We start from the raw sequence: 19,679 nt of genomic DNA, 5'->3' as shown, positions 1-19,679 counted from the left end.
AGCTCAGAGCCTACAGAAGCAGGCTGAGCTAGGTGGAACACACACCAATTGATGTAGGACTTAAGGTCCAAAGGAGACCAAGGCAGCAACTCAAACCTGGGCAGAGAAAGAGATAATACTGTTGTACATGCTTTTGAGTTTGATCCTTTCATGTCATTTTTATGTACAGGGAAAAGGCAAAGACTTGCCAACGACAAAACTGACTGCGAGACTGGCTTTTGGAACAGGGATAGTAAGAAAAATCTAATTCTCTCCATTCCTGAGAAGGGCTGAGAGTGCTGTGGTGCTGAAAGTCTTTCTCAGGCACAGCTGAGCACCAGCCAGAGACTCAGCCTAGTCTCAGCAGGAAAGGGGGTTCCTGGGCATTTGTTGTTCAGGTCAAATTGATCTTTACTTCAATTTTTTTTTTATGTTTCATTGAGAACACAGTTTATATATTACCCAGAGTAATATATAAAATTATACTTGGGGATCTATATGAATTTATTCACCAAGACACTAAATATGAAAAATCTAGATGCAAGCAAGAAAAATTTGCCAAATAAAGCTGTTTATTACAATTGAGACTCATGTTATTGGGTAAAAGTGCTATGCTATATACAGACCTTTTCATTTTCACTCCATGTTCAATTGGCCTGTTGATATAGGTTATTATAATCTCAATTTTAGCACTGGCAACACATTCAGGACTAAATGATTTGTCCAAGGCTGCTACTATCCAATTTTAGACAATACCCCATCTCCCATCATGGATTCAGTACCCTTGGATTCCTCACATGGGTGTGAGGTCAGTAATAACCCAAGAAGACAAACAGGTGTTAGCAGTCCAAGTACCTGCATGTTCCCCCAGCAGGTAAGAGCTAGTTGAGGTGAAATGGGGCACAGCTATACTCTGTTGCTGACTACAGTCTCCATCCACTTTATTTTAAATAAGCCTTGGACAAATCATGTGTCTGAGCTGCTACATCTGTAAAGTATATTAACCTGTTCTAGTATTAGTTTCAGAATTGAATAAAAGCACAATAAAAACAACTTTATAAATCTTAAACAAAAATGAGTACTCAACAACAAAATTTATCTGAAAGAAGAAGTGGTAGTGAACTATCATTTGAGTATTTGCTACTCTGCAGAAACTTGGCCTTTATCCTAAAAGGCAAAGAGATCACTATCTCCGGTAAAACGGGAAACAGGCCAGAGGATTAACTAGTAAAATCCTTTAAATCAGTGTTAGAGTCAAGATTCCAACGCAGAACTTCTGACTAGTACTCGGTCAGATGCTGTGGGATTCAAAAGGCTCTGTGTTTCTAAAACATATTAACAAAACTAGACAACTTTTTCCAATTTAAGAAGCACTTATTTTAATAAGTCATTATGATTTACCACAAGCTGTTAAGGAGGTTAAAACAGTACACAACGAAATGTATAAACGATTTTCACTGGAATGTTTCAGTTCCATTTTTATAAGCTCAGTCAGTTTGTAAAGAGGTGAGCAATTCCTAGGGGAAAGGAGAGTTGGAGTTAGATATTATATGTTGCATGAGCCCAGAGCAAAGATCAAGGATGTTAAACTAGGCAGAAGTCAGCAGAGATTACAAGGGGACCTAAGTTTTAAGGGTAATGCAAACCCTCATAACATCCTACCCCACCCCACCATGTGGAAGTCCACTAAAAGCTAATTTTTTGATTGTTATTACATGCATGTTTCACCTTGTTCAAGCTGTAGTTCTTTTTTAAAAAAATATTTTTATTTCATTAAAAATTTTTTTTTTCATTATCAGGGATTGAACCTAGGGGCACTCAAACACTGAGCCACTTTCTCAGTGTTTTTTTTTTTTTTTTTTAATTTTCTTAGAGACAAGGTCTTGCTGAATTGCTTAGGGCCTCATGACTTGCTGAAGCTGGCTTTGAACTCTCTATCCTCCTGCCTCAACCTCCCAAGCTGCTGGGATTACAGGTGTGCTTCACTGTGCCCAGCTCAACCTGTAGTTCTTTAAACCAGAGTCTAAGGACAATAGAGCCAACAGACAGTAGCTTGAAACATAACAACAACATTCACCAAAAACAAGAATCCCTTTAAATAAACAGTAACTACTTTCACTGAACAGGATTTTTTTCAAAAGGACATTTCTTTAACCACATTTCACAATCCATTAGAAAGAGACTTCCCAGCTTTCCTCAGCATACCTGTTCATCGTAGGCTTCATTGACAAAAATCTCACTATTCATTAGATTTTCTTCTTCCTGGTCATTTTCTTTATTATAGGTCAAATTTCTTGATGATGCTGTGCTAGTTCTAGAAATCAAAAAAGCAAAGTTAAAAGAACTGTTCCTTGAGATAGATGCTAAGATTGGGGTATGATTAGAAAAGGCCAGCTTATCCCCTATCAAAGATAATTGCTATAGAAACTATGCCTTATTTTAATCTAATGCCCACTTAAAAGTAAATGATCAGGAATGTACAATACTTCAATTATTCTTTGTTACAGGCATGCACTTAGCTTCAAAAATGGCATCTCTGCTCAACTGAGAGAAGCCACGTGATTGAAGTCAACCAGAACTGGATCCAAGGACAGGCACATGGTAGGTGGACAACAGTGAATGAGAAAGCAGGTGAACGCAGCAGAAAGACCTGAGGTGACAATCAAAAGCCCAAGGGTTACATCTCAGGACGGTGATGTTAACCAGTTAGCCATTAACCAGAGATGCTTTGGGCAATGGCCTTTTCCTCAGTCTGCACAAGGAAGGCAGGACAGAGAGGTAGCTTTTAAAGCTTCCTTCATCTTCACACTTCTTCATCTGTACGTCTTTTTTTTTTAATATTTAGTTTTTAGCTGTAGTTGGCCACAAGACCTTTATTTTATTTATTTATTTTTATGTGGTGCTGAGGATCGAACCCAGAGCCTCGCACGTGTGAGGTGAGTGCTCTACCGCTTGAGCCACATCCCCAGCCCCACTCTGTATGTTCTTTAGTGTCTCTTTCTCAATGTGTTTAGTCAGTGTCTTCCATCACATCTTTTCTACTCTTACTTTTTCTGAAACCTCATTTTTTATTCCTGCTGTATCTTCAGTGTCTGTCTTGCTTTGGGCCCAAACTTAGCACTTGTGCTTTAAATAATTCCTGAGTTTATTTCACCTCTAGTTATGGACTAAATGGTGATTCCCAAGTGCCTAGCATCCATATGTTGAAGTCCTAACTTCAAATAACCCAGAATATGACTGTGGGGTCTTTAAGGAGGTAATTAAGTTAAATAAGACCATGAGGGTGAACCCTAATCCAGTATGACAGATGTCTTTATAAGAAAAAGAGATTAGGACACAAATACACAGAGGGGAAGACATGAAAAGACACAGGGAGGAACTGGTCATCCATCTGCCAGAAGAAAAGCCACAGAAGAACCACTCCTGCTGACACCTTGATCTTGGGACTTCCAGCCTCCAGAACGATGAGAAATTAAATTTCTGCTGTTTATGATACCCAGTCTCCGGTATTGTGTTATGGCAGCCCTAGCAAACTAGTACACCTCCTAACAAATATTACCTCCAATCACTGGCACTGACCTTACTGCCTCACTGAAGGGGAATTTTCTCACTTAATTTCTCAGACTTTGCCACTGACCATGGTTAAGACAGATTTTTACCTGCATAAATACCTCAGACCTCATACAGTAGTGCTTACCTCAGGTCTCAAAGACATGGTCCCAATTATTGTTTCTCCAGGGTATCTAATAGGTAAGGCTGCTTTACCACCCTAAGTCCTTCCTTAAAAGACAGATTTCTAGCGTGGACTTACGTCTTCAACTCCATTAATATCAGAAGCTAATACAATTCTTCCATGGAAACACGAGCTGATACTTACCGTTTTAATTTGTGCTCTCTTCTGAAATGTAGAAATGCCCCCAGCGCTACCAGAACAACTGATAAGGCAGTGGTTACGCTGAATGCTATGTAGCCAGGGGTGGGTCCGTGTACTGCCTCCTCGCAGAACTCTCCACCATATTCCCTCAGACAGCTGCATTTTCTCAACTTTCCTTCTGTTGTACAGATTCCCCTCCCATTACAGAAATCACGGCTGCAGGGCACATGTTTTGCCTTCTGAGAGTCCTCGGGCTGAACAGAAGCCCCTCTTTCCTTAGTTTCCGGGGTCTTGCTCTCTCTGGCAGGCATCAGAGTGGTTAGTGGGTTTGTGACAGGATCTCTCATTCTTTCTGGGCCTGGATGTCCAGGTGTGGTGGATTTGGTAGCCTGGGGGGGTCGGGAAGCTTTTGGAGTCAACCTTTTGCCTGCTTCTGACTTTGTAGGTGTTGATGTTGAATGAGCTTTACCTGGTCCAGTACCTGTAAACACAAGAGGTAGGTGATATGGGTAGAGTTTACACACACACACACACACACACACACACACACATACACACACATAAACACCCTTTTATTTCTTGTGGCAGGGACTCATTACATTGCTTAGGGCCTCACAAAGTTGTTGAGGCTGGCTTTGAACTTGCTATCCTCCTGCCTCAGCCTCCTGAGCCACTGGGATTATAGATATGTGCCATGGCACCGGGCCTACCATTGCTTTTGATTAAACAAAATACTGTAAAGTCATACAGATATAGAGATATGAGGTGTCCCCCCCCATATTGTCTCCTATGTTAATGCAGAAATATTTGGAGGTAAAATGATTTGACGGTGAGAACTTTAACCTGATCAGCCCATCCTAGTTTGAATGGACTAACTGGGCAGTGATTGTAGGCAGGGTAGGGAACAGCTAGAGGAAGTGACCGCAAGGGGACATGCTCTGGAGGGGTTCATCTTCCTTGTAGCCCCTTCCCCTTCCTCTCCCTCTGCTTCCTAGCTGTCACGAGGAAAGAGGTTTCTTCTACCACATCCTTTGAGCATGATGTTCTTCCTTACTTTGGGCCCAAAGCCATGAAGTCAGCTGTCTGTAGACTCAGACCTCAAATAAAATTTTCCTCCTCTAAGTTATTCTTGTCAGGTATTTTGATGAAAGCTGACAAAAAGCTAATGGTAGAATCAACTCTGAGAATCAAAATTCATTTTCTTTCCTATTTAAGAGAAAGTGACTAGGGTTTAATAGCTATTGGTTCTTCCAGATAGTCAGGTTTTAAGAAGTGAACTTAGATTGAGAAGTGAGTGAGAACTCTTCACTGTAAGATTCCTGATTCCATTCCCAAATCTTTTTCGTTAGTGGTTATGACCAGTTTCAGTAGTGCACTCACTTCTCTTCAATTCTGTAGATTATGGGGCTTGGATACCACTGAAACAGTAGCTCTGGAATGTCAGGATGGTGATTACAGAATTATACATATTGTGGTCACTCAGCTAACTGGCCATGGCCTTTCCATGAAGGCACTATTTGAGACCCATCTACAGTTAGTATTTAAGTACTAACATGACAGTACTGAGCACCAGCAAGACAGATTTATGTAAGTTCTCTTGCATTTCTTAATAAACCTATGAGCTGAAAATAAAGTTGTTACCACTTTAAAAAAGGGAAACCAAAGACAGGTCAAATAGTTTTCCCAACCTCCCTCCACTAGGCTATGGTTACCATGTCATCAATTTAAATCGACTGAATCAAATCTAGGTTAAATAAGGGCCCTTTCAGACGACATAACTTGCCCTTTGAAGTTCCCTATCATGTTGCTGTCCTGTTGTCAAATCAGATTTACACAAGGAATACAGAATAATCTATATGCAATTGCCCATAGGTAGAAATTTCATATTCTTCAAGTTTCAAGAGTCAGGAGATAAGAAGGTAACAATGTAGAGGATAAAAACTTGAGGAGTCCTACAGAATGAGATGTAACTGAAAGTCACGTAGGCTGATGCATAATAGGTCTTGGTCTGTAGTTAACTCACAGTTCATTTCATCGGATCCATCCAGACAATCAGCGTGACCATCACAAACTTGCTCCGTGGAAATGCATTTCTCACCATCCTTACAAGATTTTGATGACTCCTAGCATCTGGCAGACTCAAAGCATTTGTTTGCATTGGCCAAGTAGTACCCACTCGGACACTTGCAAGTCTGTCCCTCAGGGTTTGGTAGACAGATATGGCTACATCCTCCGTTGTCCTTTGAGCAGCTGTTACTACCTGTGGATCCACCCCACCCCCAAACATATTGAGTTAGATTAGGTTTCAGAAGAATCTGTGGTTAATGAATTGAGCCCACATTGTTGACATTAATCTCTTAATTTTATCTCTTCTTACTTTATTAAACCCATGATCACCCTCCCAAAGTATTCAGTTAGGTATTCCAATTGTGTCTATGAGATAGTAGAGAAAAACACATGATCATTCCCATGTTGAAATTTCATGTATTAGTTAACATGAAAAATAGATACTAGTGTCAATGAATAGAATAAAGACTAGCTCCACGTTTGGGTTAAAGTGGTCTTTCAATTATCCTGTTGTTGTTGTAACCCAGTGCACAATAATAAAATTGAAAATAGAACCCAAGTACTATCATTTGGGTCACAAGTGTCTCCTAAATGTTTCTAAGGTAAAGGCCTGGTAAAGGCCAAAATCCACAGTGTGACACTATTGAAAGAGATGGTGGAAATTTTCAGGGGAGTTATTTAGCTTTCTGGAGACATGCCTTTTAAGGAGACTGTGGGACCCTGGTTTCTTCTTCTTCTCTGTTGCCTCCAGGCCACAAAATGAACAGTGTTGCCTTGCCACATGTTCCTGGCCCCGAAGTAATGAGACCAAACCAACCATGGACTGAAACCTCTAAAACTGTAAGCCAAAATAAACCTTTTATCTTTATAAGTTGATTATCTCAGGGATTTGTTATAGCAATGAAAAGCTGACTAACACACTAATTCTACCAGTGCTCAGGCTAGTGAGTTTACTACTTGATTGTGAATACTACATAAGTAATGGGACTAATTATGTACCTTAACCAGTTTATGTAGAAGTACATAAGGATAAGAGATTTATGCAGGTCTACAGGAATTTGCCATAGAAACATTTTAACATTTAATGGGAAACACAAAGATATTTCCAAGAGATATGGGATGATGGAGTATTCCAAAGTTCAGTAGATTACAGCACTGTCATAGTCACTGCAAGTTTACCTACCTTGTTGACTAAATTTACTGTAAACTTTTAAGTCCACAATCTTCTGGTCTACTTGGAACCACCGATTTTCTAAAACTTCTGTTTTGCTGTACCAAACTTTAGTGATTTGGGCTAGAACAAAATCCAATGAATAATCATTAACAAAAACAAAATTTTATCTTAAGGCAACTTCCTGGGTAAAGAACATGGTTCAGTATGAATACCTTCATTCATTGGCCTAAACCCCAGTTGAGTAATGACAATTTTACAAAAGAGACACATATTTTTCTAAACCTTATTTCTGGAAGAGAAATAAAAACCATTATATACTTTCCTCCATAATAAAGTCACATGTTTGTAAGCATGACCAGAATATCCATATATGTCCCATATATAGTGAGTGAATATCCATATATAGTGAGGATATGTGGAGGTACATTCAATGCTGGATCCATGCAATTAATGAGTAATGATTTTAAATACTATTCTAGAACAACATTTCCAGAAATGGCTTATCTGCAAGAAGAGTTACTATGGGATCTTAAAATAAGATGGCAAAGGTCTCATGATGTACCTAATTAGATAGCGAAGGTCTCACAATGTACTTAATAAATTAGCATCTCTCAAGTAGGAGCTGAAAACTTGTTTTTTTCCTTCCAATTCTGATGTGACTAGCCCAACTAGTCAATGGACTGGCATTTGAAAATATAAAGAGATAAAGATTTATCATAAACAGAATTTTATAGTTTCTTTAGACATGAGTCAGAAATTTATACACCAAAATCTAATATATATAAAAACAATACACTAGAACACTGATTTAGTATAATCCCTTTGAAATAAGAGAAATTCCACGTTAGAATGCTTGTTAATTTACTTAGTACTCTCAAGGGTACTTAATCAACCAAGAGAGGTACTGTCTTCATTTTATAGGTAAGGTGTTAGAACGACTGATAGCAGGCATACCACCTAGTTCTAATTCCTAGCCCAGTTCTCTGTGTACTATACCATGGCTATAGCTTGGATAAATGTTATCCAAAGGTCCACATGTTGAGGTGGGATCCTTAGCCTGTAGCTCTACTGGAAGGTGCTAGAACCTCTAGGAGGTGGAGCCTAGTAGAAAGAAGTTATATCATTAGGGGTGTGCCCTAGAGAAGGGGATATTGAGACCCTGGGCCCTCCTCCTCCTCTGTTTCCCCCTCCAAGAGTGAGAAACCTCCTCTACCACATGCTCCTACCATGATGTTCAGGCCCCAAGGCAACAGGGTCAAGTAATCATGGACAGAAACCTAAGAGACCATGAATCAAAATAAACTCCCCTTTTAAGTTGATTATCTCAGGTATTTTGTCTCAGTGATAGAAAATTAACATAACCATGGTATCATCAAAAGCAGAGAGCCTCATATGAAAGTCAGGAATTTCAGGAAGAAAGGAACTAAGCTTATTCATAGGAACAAAAACCAAATAACTAGAAGTTCTCCCCAAGTCACTGAATCACTGTTACAGTATCCTTTTCCAGAGTAGTTTTTCTTCCAAAGGCCAGATACTGCCAAAGACTGGTGCTAAGCCCTAGTAGCAGATACTCTCTGGATATCCAGGAGTAAATTCAGATCACAAAGATAATTGGATGGAGAATCAAGACCTACCATCATCAGTTGTTGTCCAGAACATCATGCCTTGACCAAACGTAAAGAGGTTAAGGCCCTGAATCCCTTGGCGGTCTACTCTGTGTCTAGAGCCATCTTGTTGAATACTTTCTATGAGTCCTCTTCCTAGGAAGAGAGGTTCAGTTAATTTCATTTGGCCCAAACACCCATCCTACATCCTGTAGCTCTATCTGCCATGTCCTGCCTCCCCTCCTGTCTGCCATGCCTTCTCTAAAATCAGGTCTGCTTCATTCATTCCTCTTTAACAGCGATACAACAAGTTACACATGCAGATTTCTTAAGTTCTCAATTTTTATTTCACGAGAGGAACTGCATGACTCTGTGGGCTATGACATGCCACTTAGGACGGGAGAAGATTGTTTAGGATGTGTTGGTAGAAAATGTTCATGCAGAACAAAAAAGCTGATTGAAATTGTGGCTGAAGACAAGAGAGCCAGAACTTCATTATTTCACTCTGGCTTCAAGGTTTAGGGTGCCGTTAGCAACTGCTTACCAGTATCAGCCCAGTACAGGCGGGTCCCTGAATCCGAAAAGGCCAATCCCACAGGCACCTGGGATTTCCGCCATAGCATCTTCCTCCTGCTGCCATCCATGGAGGCACATTCAATGCTGGAACCACGCTTCCTATCATCTAGGGAACCCAGGTCCACGAAGCACATGACTGCAGTAGGTGGGTGGAGTACCACAGACACTGGGCGGTAAAGATTTTCACTGAGCAAGACGATAGGATACTGGGCTTTTAAGGAACCTACACTGATACGCGGCTGTTCACTGTCAATCCAATATACGTTTCCACTCAGCCAGTCCACAGCAAGGTCAACCACAGTCCCCTTCACAGAAGTGATTTTCCTCCACGCAAGTGTGCCAGGATCTTTAAGCCTCAGCAGCCTGATATCACCATGATTCAACTCTGAGAGATAGAGAGTTTTTTCCTGGACGATATAATCCATTGATGCAAGCTGGTCCACATTGGTAAAAGGAAGCATTCTATGTTCTGGTAAAGTTCCTTGTCCTGGGAAAGCTTTCAGATTTTTCAGATAGACCTATGGGCGGGGGGGAATTAAGATGGTAGAACTGAATCGGTCTAGTCTCACTCTTCATTGATTTTACACTAATATTAGGGTTCCTAAGTTTCAGATTTTCAGATATTCTAACTTCTGAAAGCAGAGAGAAGTTCTTTTGCTCGCTTCCTGGAGTTTCAAGGACTGAAACTTCCTAGAATCTATGTGTTTTGAAGATTTGTACATCTCTTGAAAGCCTTCAAAGCCTTCCTCTTTAAATGAGGTTCTACTAGTTAATTTCCAAAACCAATCTTCCACCCCAAAATTTCTTTTATAATTTTAAAATACCAAAGTTGACAAGTCCTCTGAATGGTAGAGGTTAGGGGTGACTTTTTGTTATGACTATCTACTCCTATAATAATTTTTTTTTTTTTGTATCAGGGATTGAACTCAGGGGCATTCGACTACTGAATCACATCCCCAGGCCAATTTTGAATTTTGTTTAGAGACATTGTCTCAAAGAATTGCTTAGTGCCTTGCTTTTGCTGAGGCTGGCTTTGAACTCAGATCCTCCTGTCTCAGCCTCTTGAGCCACTGGGATTACAGGCAGGCACCACCACCAGACTCTCCTCCTGTAACTTAAAACAAGTTTCTTCATTAGATGAGCTTCCTCTCCAGGCTAGAACCTGCTGAGCTGCTTGTATGTAGAGTGTCTCTGCATCATCAACTAGGTCCTTGGACAACTAAGCAAAGGTAAGCCCACTCTCAGATCTCTACCCTCACTGTGTTCTGGTATACTAAGAACTTCTTAAGGGAATTTTAAGTAGGCATGGTTTTCATTCAAGTATTTTGGAATACCTTATTTTGGTCATGATGGCAAGCAGCACATACTGAGTATTGAAATTTAAGTTGTAGGTGAAGAATATTCCAAGGGAAAGGGCCCCTCCCATTGACACCTGTATGTGGAGAATTCAAACACCCACAGTCTGAAACAGTCTGTTTCAGATATGTAAGGAAAAGCTTGGGAACAGTACCTGCATGATAACTGTGGGTAGTACAAGAAACACAAACGCAGACTCCTTGAGTGGGACACAGGTGGTTCCATCCTCTGCAAGCAGGAGCCCCACTGGACAATGACAGCTCCCCTTGGATCGTGGACTCAGAAGGCACAAGTGAGAACATCCAGTGTCCAGACAAGGATTAGAAGACCTGGGCTGTAGCACCTCATGCATTATCTGGAAGAAAATAGCCAGTTGCTGTTATGTATTACTGAATTCTTAAAAACAGAAAAACAACGTGAGTAAATTCTTCTTTCACTTGTTTATTTATTTTTATAAATAAATATTTATCTACTTATTTTAAATAAATAATTTTTTTTCCTAGCCTGGGAAAATAAATCTAGGTTCATGGATGCTAAGTACACACTCTACCACCGAGGTACACTCCAACCCCTAGTTTTTAAATTTTTTTTTTGTTGTAGATGGACACAATACCTTAATTTATTTATTTTATGTGGTGCTGAGACTTGAGCCCAGTGCCTCACACATGCTAGGCAAGCACTTTGCCACTGAGCTACAGTCCCAGCCCCTAAATTTTGCTTTTTAATCATTATAGATGTATGTCACTGTTTGGTATTTAGGCAGCTCATGTAACTCATATGTACAGCCTTTCTGGGGAGAACTAGGGGAATAACTTAAAGAGCATACTATATACCTTGAGTCCATAGGGCTGTCCAGAACGCTTGATGAGGACAGCCCTGTTCTTGCCTGTCATCTTCTGCACACGCTGCACTGTTCTTGTCTTCATCTCGGACCAGAAGACTTCATCTTCAAACACAGCAACTGAAAAGGGGTTCTTGATTTGTGTTAGCTGCAACATCTAAAATGGTGAAGGTGACTTTTCTAGGGTGAGTTTTACATACGAGACACATGACATTTCAAACAAGCCTAAAGTCAAAAGGACACTTACACTAATGCCAGTACCATCTAGGTTGGCAGAGCCAATACAGTGAAATTTGTCATCGGACCAGAATATCTTCCAACTTAACTGGTCGAGGGCTATGCTAGTTGGCCGTCCAAGACCTTGACTGATGAGTATTTTCCTGTCACTGCCATCCATTCCAGCTTGCTCTATTTGAGGTTCTTCTCCAATTTCGGACCAGTACATTAATCTGTGCAAATAAAAGTCAACTTTAAGATAATGTATTGCCTTGCCTTATAGAATATAAGGTCAATGCATTCCTTAAAACACTGTTTTACAGCTCAGTTATTTTTTCCTTAAGCGTTAATTGGGTCCAAGTGTACTTGTGAAATATTAAAGTACACTTTTCCTTGACATTTCATGGTGATTGTTTAGACATCATTAGAGGGTATAGTATCTATCACAACAGTGATACATGAATTCTGAGAGTACATTAGTGCCTAGCCTGGAAATATCCAGGGAACCTGCCAATCTTTCCTTGGCTAAAAAGTAGGATAGTTTCATGGGCATATGCATGCCTTAGACTTCATTCTTAACCATAGGCTATTAGATGCATTGAAAACTACTGCCCATTTCTGGAGGACCATGTTGATAGATTCCTGGTTAAAAGTATTAAAAAGGTAAGAAGGAAGAGAGAGGGTACCCAATCTGGGTTACCTTTGGATCTTATTTCTTGTATCTTTTTCTTAATATTTGCTATCCATAAGGCCTCCCAGTGAGGAGATGGTAATGTTAACTTTAAATTCTTTGCTTTTGCAGAAGGAAAAAAGACTCTAGATGGAATAAACCAAGCTTGCCAAAAACTCATATTATTGTAAATTTCACATTTTTCTTAGGTTCCACACTTACTCATAATTTTAAAGTCATAAAGGTCCAGAGGTATATATGTCTATTTGAGCAGAAAAAAATATAGGTGAGCCACTGAGCGAACAATACTTTTATCTCATTTTACTGAAATCAGATCTTTTTCCAGAGTTTCTAAGATTACTTTTGTATAGCTGACCCATATCACTATAGATCTAAAGTTTAGTAAGTTTTCCATTCATTCTGTGATAGGGAACACAAACAACCTAGAACTAAGGAGGAATAACCAATTTCTAGGTCTTGACCAGTCATTCTGACACCTGGACTCACCCATTTAGGGGATCCAATGCCAAAGATTGGGTCTGAGTCAAGTCATCATCCAGGACAATTGTATACTCAGATTTCCCTCTCCAAATGGCAGTCAACTGAATGGCTAAAATCTGACCAGCTGTCCCATCAGTCCAGTAGAGATTCCTCCCAATCCAGTCGACCATTAGACAGTTTGACTTTATACCTGAAGAGAAGAAATAATTTAACATGAGTACACTGTTGAGTGGTAACTTTTACTAGGTTTGAGTTCAAGGGTTCTGGAATTGTACACCATGTTAATTAATTTTCCATCTCCTATATGCATCTCCAACGCAGCAAATCTTTAAAATTCTCCCCCCTCCTATAGTAGATGACCATTAGAGATAATGGTCACCAGCTGATATTTTTACAGACCCTCATGACTACTGAGAACACCATCCACCTTTCCATTTCCTACCAACTAGCAAGCCTTGGCCTCTTTTAGCAAAAGAAATATGATCAAACTCATGTTTTGAATGTAAACAGCCACTCGTTTTATTTTTTATGCAATGTGTATTTGGTAAGCATGGAATGGAAGCCTTAAAGGGTGCAATACCTTTTACCACGGTCCCTTTCTTTTTAGTGTCCATACTTATCCACTTTATACTTTCTGCATTGAGATCTGCCCAGAAGACTTTTTGATCCACTAAATCATAGTCAACAGAGAAAATAATCAGGTTCTTGTCTGTGGTTGCAAGAATATCTTCTTTCAAGCTTCTCAGTCCATAGAGGAATAGGTTAAACTGAATTGCAACAAGCAGGACTGGTTCAGCACCTGTCAAATAAGAATTGCTTTCAACAGTCATAAAGGAATTTGAACAGTAAAAGCCAGCACTGACTAATGAATTAAAGGACAAAGTAGTCTCTTGCCTTCTCACTGACAGGGCTAAGATGCCAACAAGATGAGTAGTTCTTCATGATGTAATGGTTAGAATAATAACCATAGTTAAAGATACTTAGAAATTTTTTTTTTTCCATTTTAATTCTCTTCTCACTAAGTACTTGGGAGCAGGCAGACCAGAAAAAAATGCTCGACTGTACAGGTAAGGTTGAGCCATGGTTACAAATGCCAGAATTATGGTTCTGTTACAGTGACATCTTATTAGCAGGTAGTTTCAGATTAATTCAGTGTGAAATGCAAGGTTTGAAGGGATAACTGTGGGGAGTCTTTAAGACCTAAACTTGACTAATATAAAAACATCAATGTAATTGTGGTACTATTACTCTTTTTTTATATTAAATGTGTTCATATATTCCAGGTATATAAGTCTTTAAGATAGAAGCTTTAAAAAAATTATATCAAGCTGATGTTCTCCAAAAGGTTGCATGGTAATCTTAGGCTTATTAAAATAACATATTGGAGATTTATTTATATCATTTAATTTTCTATAACTGGAACTGTTATCAATAAGATTAATATAAAGTTCTATAAACTGGGATACAATTTAAATGTAATATCATATTGTGTTACCTAGTATTCATGTGACATCAAGCAACAATATATGGAAACTTTATAAAATGATATTTAAAAACAAAGATCAGCTTCAATACTAGAACACTTTACCTAAGATTTATAAAGAGCCAGGCCTTATGTGAGATAAAGCTCTGCCTCCCATGTTACTATATGTCAGAATGACTTGGCTAGATGTTTAAGATCAAAACTTAAAATTAAAATTAAATTAAAATGGCCAAGGAAACCAATATTTGGCTCTTACCCTCTAAGTCAGTCTGAATCTAGGGAACAGAGATTTCTCTAAAGAGCTTTGCAATTCTGGGCCACATAACCTCCTGATCAGGGAGATTAATGAGACCACTGGAGAATGAAAAGCCAATTAGTGCACTTGCTATGAATACAAGGGTCATTGGAGTCAGGAGACATTCCTGATGCTTCCAAGGGAAGCCACATTGTCAAGCAAGATCTGGGCCCATCTTAGCATAAATGGCACTAGCAGAACAAAGAAGCTGCTCTCAAGTTCCCCCACAAGTGAATCGTATGGGAACTCGGCTGAGGCTGACTCTTAAAAATAGATACAAACAAAGTCAATTTTGACAGCTTGATCTTAAACACCTACCAAAAATAGTTAAGCCAAAACACAGTCATTCCTGGGAGTAATGAAGGACAAGAACAGCTAGGACAACAGCAACTAGGCCAATGGTCTCCAAGGGAAAGTTTCAGTCAAGTATGGCCTTGGCTTCTTCCACTTGCAGGACCCCTATTTGTCCTCTTTATGTTTCTCCTAATAGGACCATGTCTGTTAAATTGCCTACAAAAGTTCCTGAAAGATCAGATACACAAATTCACCAACAAGTCAGTCAATCAACTACTTCTTTAAGACTATCAGCCCCTGATGCCCAAGACAGAGACCTATGACTCATGACCAACTCCTCCAGCTCCAGAGACTCTTCCTCCACCTAAAACCCTCCCTATACCATTTTTCAGAATTTACAACTCCTCTTTCACTTCCTAGGAATGAGAACTACTCTTTGGCAGGTCCACTCTGCTTGTTCTGTCTGCTCTATAGCATTCCCACAAAGAAGCAACAAACCTAAATTCCCCACACATCAGATGAGGAGCCACCACCCAGGCGAAGACTGGTAGATGAACTTCACTCACATGCCTAGGCACAAAAAGCTTCACTACCTACTTACTTTGGTTGATATTTTTTTTAGGTTGGATATAAGCCTTCCCTACCTCCAGGGAAATTGCTAACACTGTCACCTCCATCCTCACTGAGGAGGTCATTCCCAGGTTTGGACTTCCTGCCTCCATTCATTCAGACAACAGTCCAGACTTCACTTCTCAGGTTTTTCAACTATTCTCCAAGTGCCTCAACATCACTTGGAGGCTCCAAATCCCCCACCAACCCCAATCCTCGGGTAAGGTTGAGAGGCTTAACAGCATTCTCAAGGATCATCTCATTAAACATGCTATTGAACTCAGGCTGTCCTGGCCTAATCTCCTGCCATTGACCCTCACCTGAATTCAGGCAGCCCCCAGAGCTCCCTCAGGCCTTAGTCCCTTTGAGCAACTATATGGGTGCCCTTTCTTAACTACCTAAAGCTTTCCAATCACTCCTCCTCCTCTTGTATCCTATCTGTCCTATCTAACACTTCTACACAAACTCCTAAGGGAACATGCAGACCGATGCCTTCTTGCGCCATTCATTGCTGCAATCCCAACACAACCAGGAACTGAATTGGATGCTCTTCAACTGGATAACGCAGTATTACTTCGGGAACTGCATCCTCAATCGTTGGAACCTCACTGGATGGGACCCCATATCATAGGTACTACTCCAATGATGGCCAAGCTTTTGGACCACTCCCCCTGGTAACATGTCTCTCACCTTGAAAAGGCACCTGTTTCAAATGTCCAGTCCTGGACTCCCACCACACCTATCAAACTCAAGATTTTTTTTGCCAATTCTCTTCTTTTTTACTAATCATTAATCTCATTCAAGTTTCTATCCCAACCACAGATGGCGCTTTAACATCCAAGCGACATGGTACCAGGATAACACCACCCACTCTCAGTTTATGGGTCAAGGTGATTGCCCTTCCACTGGCTGCAATCAGGCTGTCACCGTTAACATTACTGGATTCAACCAAGCCACCTCCGATACTTCCTAAAGTCCCTACGACGGGACCAATGGCTGATACTGAAGATCTCCTCCACTCAGAAATGGTTTGATGCTGTTGACAACCTATGGCTTCAAGGAACCTTTATGGACTTTGCCCCTTCTGACATAACTGTCTGTAGCCACTGGATGTTATTTCTAGCTGCCCTGGTGTTCCCAGACCTGTCCCCTGGACATTCCTCCACTTTCCCTCCTAGGTCCCACACCTCCCATCATTAAGCAGGAAGTAGCCAGGTGATTTTATACCACTCCCATGTCAACTAGAAAAATAAAAAGGGAGGAATGTTAGGTGCAGGTCAGACTAAACTAAGTTGTCTGCAGGGCAGGCTGAACAAAACTTAGCTGCAGGATAACCCATGCACCCCAACCCCCCTCTATCTGGTCCTTTATCACCTGTTTGCATCAAGTCTGAACACTCAACCCTACTCAAGGCTGAGCACTCAACCCCCCACTCAAGGCTGAACACTTAACCCCAACCTGTGCCAAGAAGACAGCTTGCAGACCCAGAGACATTAGATTTAGGCTGTAAAAACTCCCTCCTGCTGGGCCCCTCTCGCATGCTTTCTTGTTCTCTCTCTCTCTCTCTCTCTCTCTCTCTCTCTTGCTCTTGCTGTCCCTTTCTTCTCTGGCTTTCACTTTCCCTCTCACTATGTCCTCTTCTCTCCTCTCCTCTTCTCTTCTCTCTTCTCTCTCTCTCTCTCTCTCTCATTGCTCTCCCCCCTTTCTTCTCTCTTTCCCCACTCTTTCTCTGTCTCTCTTTATCTCCTCTTTTGCACTGCTGCAATAAAGATATCTTGGTTACTCTGAGTGTTATGGTCACTTTCCTTTCATAAAGAAGTCTCCTTCATATTGCCTCCTGGTTACAAATTTATCTTAGTTCTATAAATACGACATCCACTCTTAATCTTAAAAAGGCAATTATGGAAGTCATTGATTTTTTATAGTCTTCTCTAGATGAAGCTTTAATATTTATTTTTTTTTCTGTCTTTCCTATATCAAATAAATTAAATGGTTTACATAGTAGTATCAATTGTATGACCATAATTTCATAAATATTATTATTAATGAAAATTCAGAATATACTTAACTTGGATCAGTTATGCCTTGGCACATGTCAACATTTATCAAGGACAAAGTAAGAAATATTAAAATTAGAAGCAAAAATAATATTCTTATGTCTTTGAAGTTACTTTCACTTTGGTTATGGGTTTGTATTCTTTTAAATGAGTATAGGAACACCTATCCTTAGAAGAACAGAGATATTTGAAAAAAGAAATTATGCATACTTTTACGAGGACTAAGTAGATAGAACTAAAAAATAATAGAGAAAATCAGAATTGCAGATAGTATCCCACAGTATTTTCAAAGAACTGTGTTATAAACCAAAAAGCTTAATGAGCCAGATTCCAACTGAGAGTATAATGTTACACTAATGTTCCACATTTCAAATACATTTATTTACTTCTCTTTTCCAAGTTAATGAAAACAATTTCACAAAATCTCCAGAACGTTCTCCAGGACTTCCATTTGACAACATAATAATGAATGTTGAAATACATAGAGTTGAAGACACCTACTAGTAGAAAACTGTCACAGTGCGATTTACTTTCTCTTCCCTAGGAACAGGGCTTCATGATTAATCAACGACACTCAGTGAAGGGTAGCTGTGGTTGGATGTTGAAGTATCTAAAGGCACATATGTTAAAGGCTTGGTCCACAGGGCAGTGCGATTGCGAGGCAGTGCAAATTTTGAGAGGTCAGGGTAATGGGAAGTTCTCAGGTCACAGTGCATTTCCCCAGAGGAGATTGTAGGTCGGGCCTGTGCTCTATTGCTTCCTAGCCCATGAGGTGAGCAGCTTGCTCTGCCATGTGCTTACATCAAATTTTGATTCCCTTTCTAGAGGGGCAAAACAGGGGTCCTTAGTTATTGGGTTAGAACATCCAGAATCATAAGAAAAATAAACATTTTGTCTATAAATGCCAGTTATCTCAGGTATTTAATTAAAGTCATGGGAAGCTGACTAATAGAACAGTTGATTAATTATTTTACAGTTGGGTGAAGGTTCTATTCTGTCAGGAAAGTCTTCCCTCTTATGTCTTCCACTAGAAAAGCAAAATTAGCACGTGTGTGATCTGCTGTGTGCTGCAATCAGCAAGAAATGGCTCAGAACTTGCAAGAGCCTTATGTTCTATGGAAGTTGAATTCTTTCCATTCTTTTTTTTTTTTTTTTGCTTCAGAATCTTCCGCCTGTGCTTCTTGCTTATGATATCTTGAAGCTGGTGATGCTACTGCTATTTGTCAGAGGGAAATCAATACCAGCTACATTTCTTTCAGTGTCTGTGAAATAAACACCATCCCCTCATTACCAACTCCTTTCTGGATTTAGTGCTCCACAGAAAAGTTTTGAGCTCTCCCCCTTTTATTAATATCCAACTTTAGAAACTTCTACATTTCCACTCCTCTAGCAAGGCTGATGTGTGAAACTGACAGGCAGCACTGGTTGAGCCTGATTATCAGGTTACAATCAGGCACTTGGTTCACTCATCCCACAGACTTTTTAGAGAATCATTGTGGCAGGGGCTGTGACACTCCAGTGAAATCTCTCCCTCCAGGGGTTGCCCCAAGAACCTGGGGCATTGTCTCAGAGGACTTTGTGTCTGAGAGACTAGAGTCAGGCCAAGAGGAGGAAGCCTCAGGTTCATCCCGACTGGCTAGATATCTCTGCAGCTGCAGGTAAATGGAAGGGACCGTTGGACAGTGGGGCCCAGAGGATTTCTGGACTGGACTTGGTGCCGGGCAGCGGCAAAAGTAGCAGCAAGAGCAGCAGCAGCTGCAGCCGCCAAAGTGGGCCTGGCTTGTGCAGAGGGTGCACCATGCTGGAAGCTCCCTTGCTCTCTTGCTCCTTCCCTCTGTTGCCAATGTTCAGGTACTCTCTCCCTGCTGCCCTCACTAAAAAGCAACAGATCCACCCACCTGCCCTTAGCCTTCATTCTGCCCAGGTTGCAATGATCTCCAGAACTGGCTTTCTAGGAATGGAGGGGCACCCGGTGGTAGGAGGTGGTGGAGCTCAAAGTTCCCATAACCCGCCCAGCTGCTTTGGATGCTCCACTGCCCTCATATGTCCACAGTGGCCGCTCCCTAGGGCTGCTGGGAACCCA

At 40.5% G+C, this 19,679-nt stretch overlaps 1 protein-coding gene across 1 annotated transcript; it reads right to left on the bottom strand.

Moving 5' to 3' along the window:
* Window positions 1–1,358: 1,358 nt before the first annotated feature.
* Window positions 1,359–19,396, bottom strand: LOC139705107 (low-density lipoprotein receptor-related protein 5-like). The gene is made up of 13 exons (XM_071609312.1): window positions 19,270–19,396; window positions 13,439–13,657; window positions 12,865–13,048; window positions 11,719–11,920; window positions 11,464–11,628; window positions 10,785–10,985; window positions 9,243–9,792; window positions 8,729–8,854; window positions 7,104–7,214; window positions 5,877–6,113; window positions 3,857–4,334; window positions 2,185–2,293; window positions 1,359–1,496 (listed from the first exon to the last, which is right to left on the bottom strand). The coding sequence occupies exons 1-10, from the start codon at window positions 19,394–19,396 to the stop codon at window positions 5,977–5,979; spliced, it is 2,022 nt and encodes a 673-aa protein (XP_071465413.1). The 3' UTR covers window positions 1,359–1,496; window positions 2,185–2,293; window positions 3,857–4,334; window positions 5,877–5,976.
* Between the last annotated feature and the right edge of the window lie 283 nt (window positions 19,397–19,679).

Source organism: Marmota flaviventris, chromosome 3 (assembly GCF_047511675.1).
Source record: "Marmota flaviventris isolate mMarFla1 chromosome 3, mMarFla1.hap1, whole genome shotgun sequence".
NCBI lineage: Eukaryota > Metazoa > Chordata > Mammalia > Rodentia > Sciuridae > Marmota > Marmota flaviventris.
The sequence above is the reverse complement of the archived record's forward strand: the minus strand, read 5'-3'. Positions and strand labels throughout refer to the sequence as shown.

Coding starts and splice junctions, on each gene's coding strand:
- LOC139705107 (XM_071609312.1), bottom strand. CDS start 19,396: ATGGTGCACCCTCTGCACAAGCCAGGCCCACTTTGGCGGCTGCAGCTG. Junction 10,986..11,463: donor GACAGCCCTATGGACTCAAG/GTATATAGTATG, acceptor ATTTTCTTCCAG/ATAATGCATGAGGTGCTACA. Junction 9,793..10,784: donor TACCCACAGTTATCATGCAG/GTACTGTTCCCA, acceptor CCCCGCCCATAG/GTCTATCTGAAAAATCTGAA.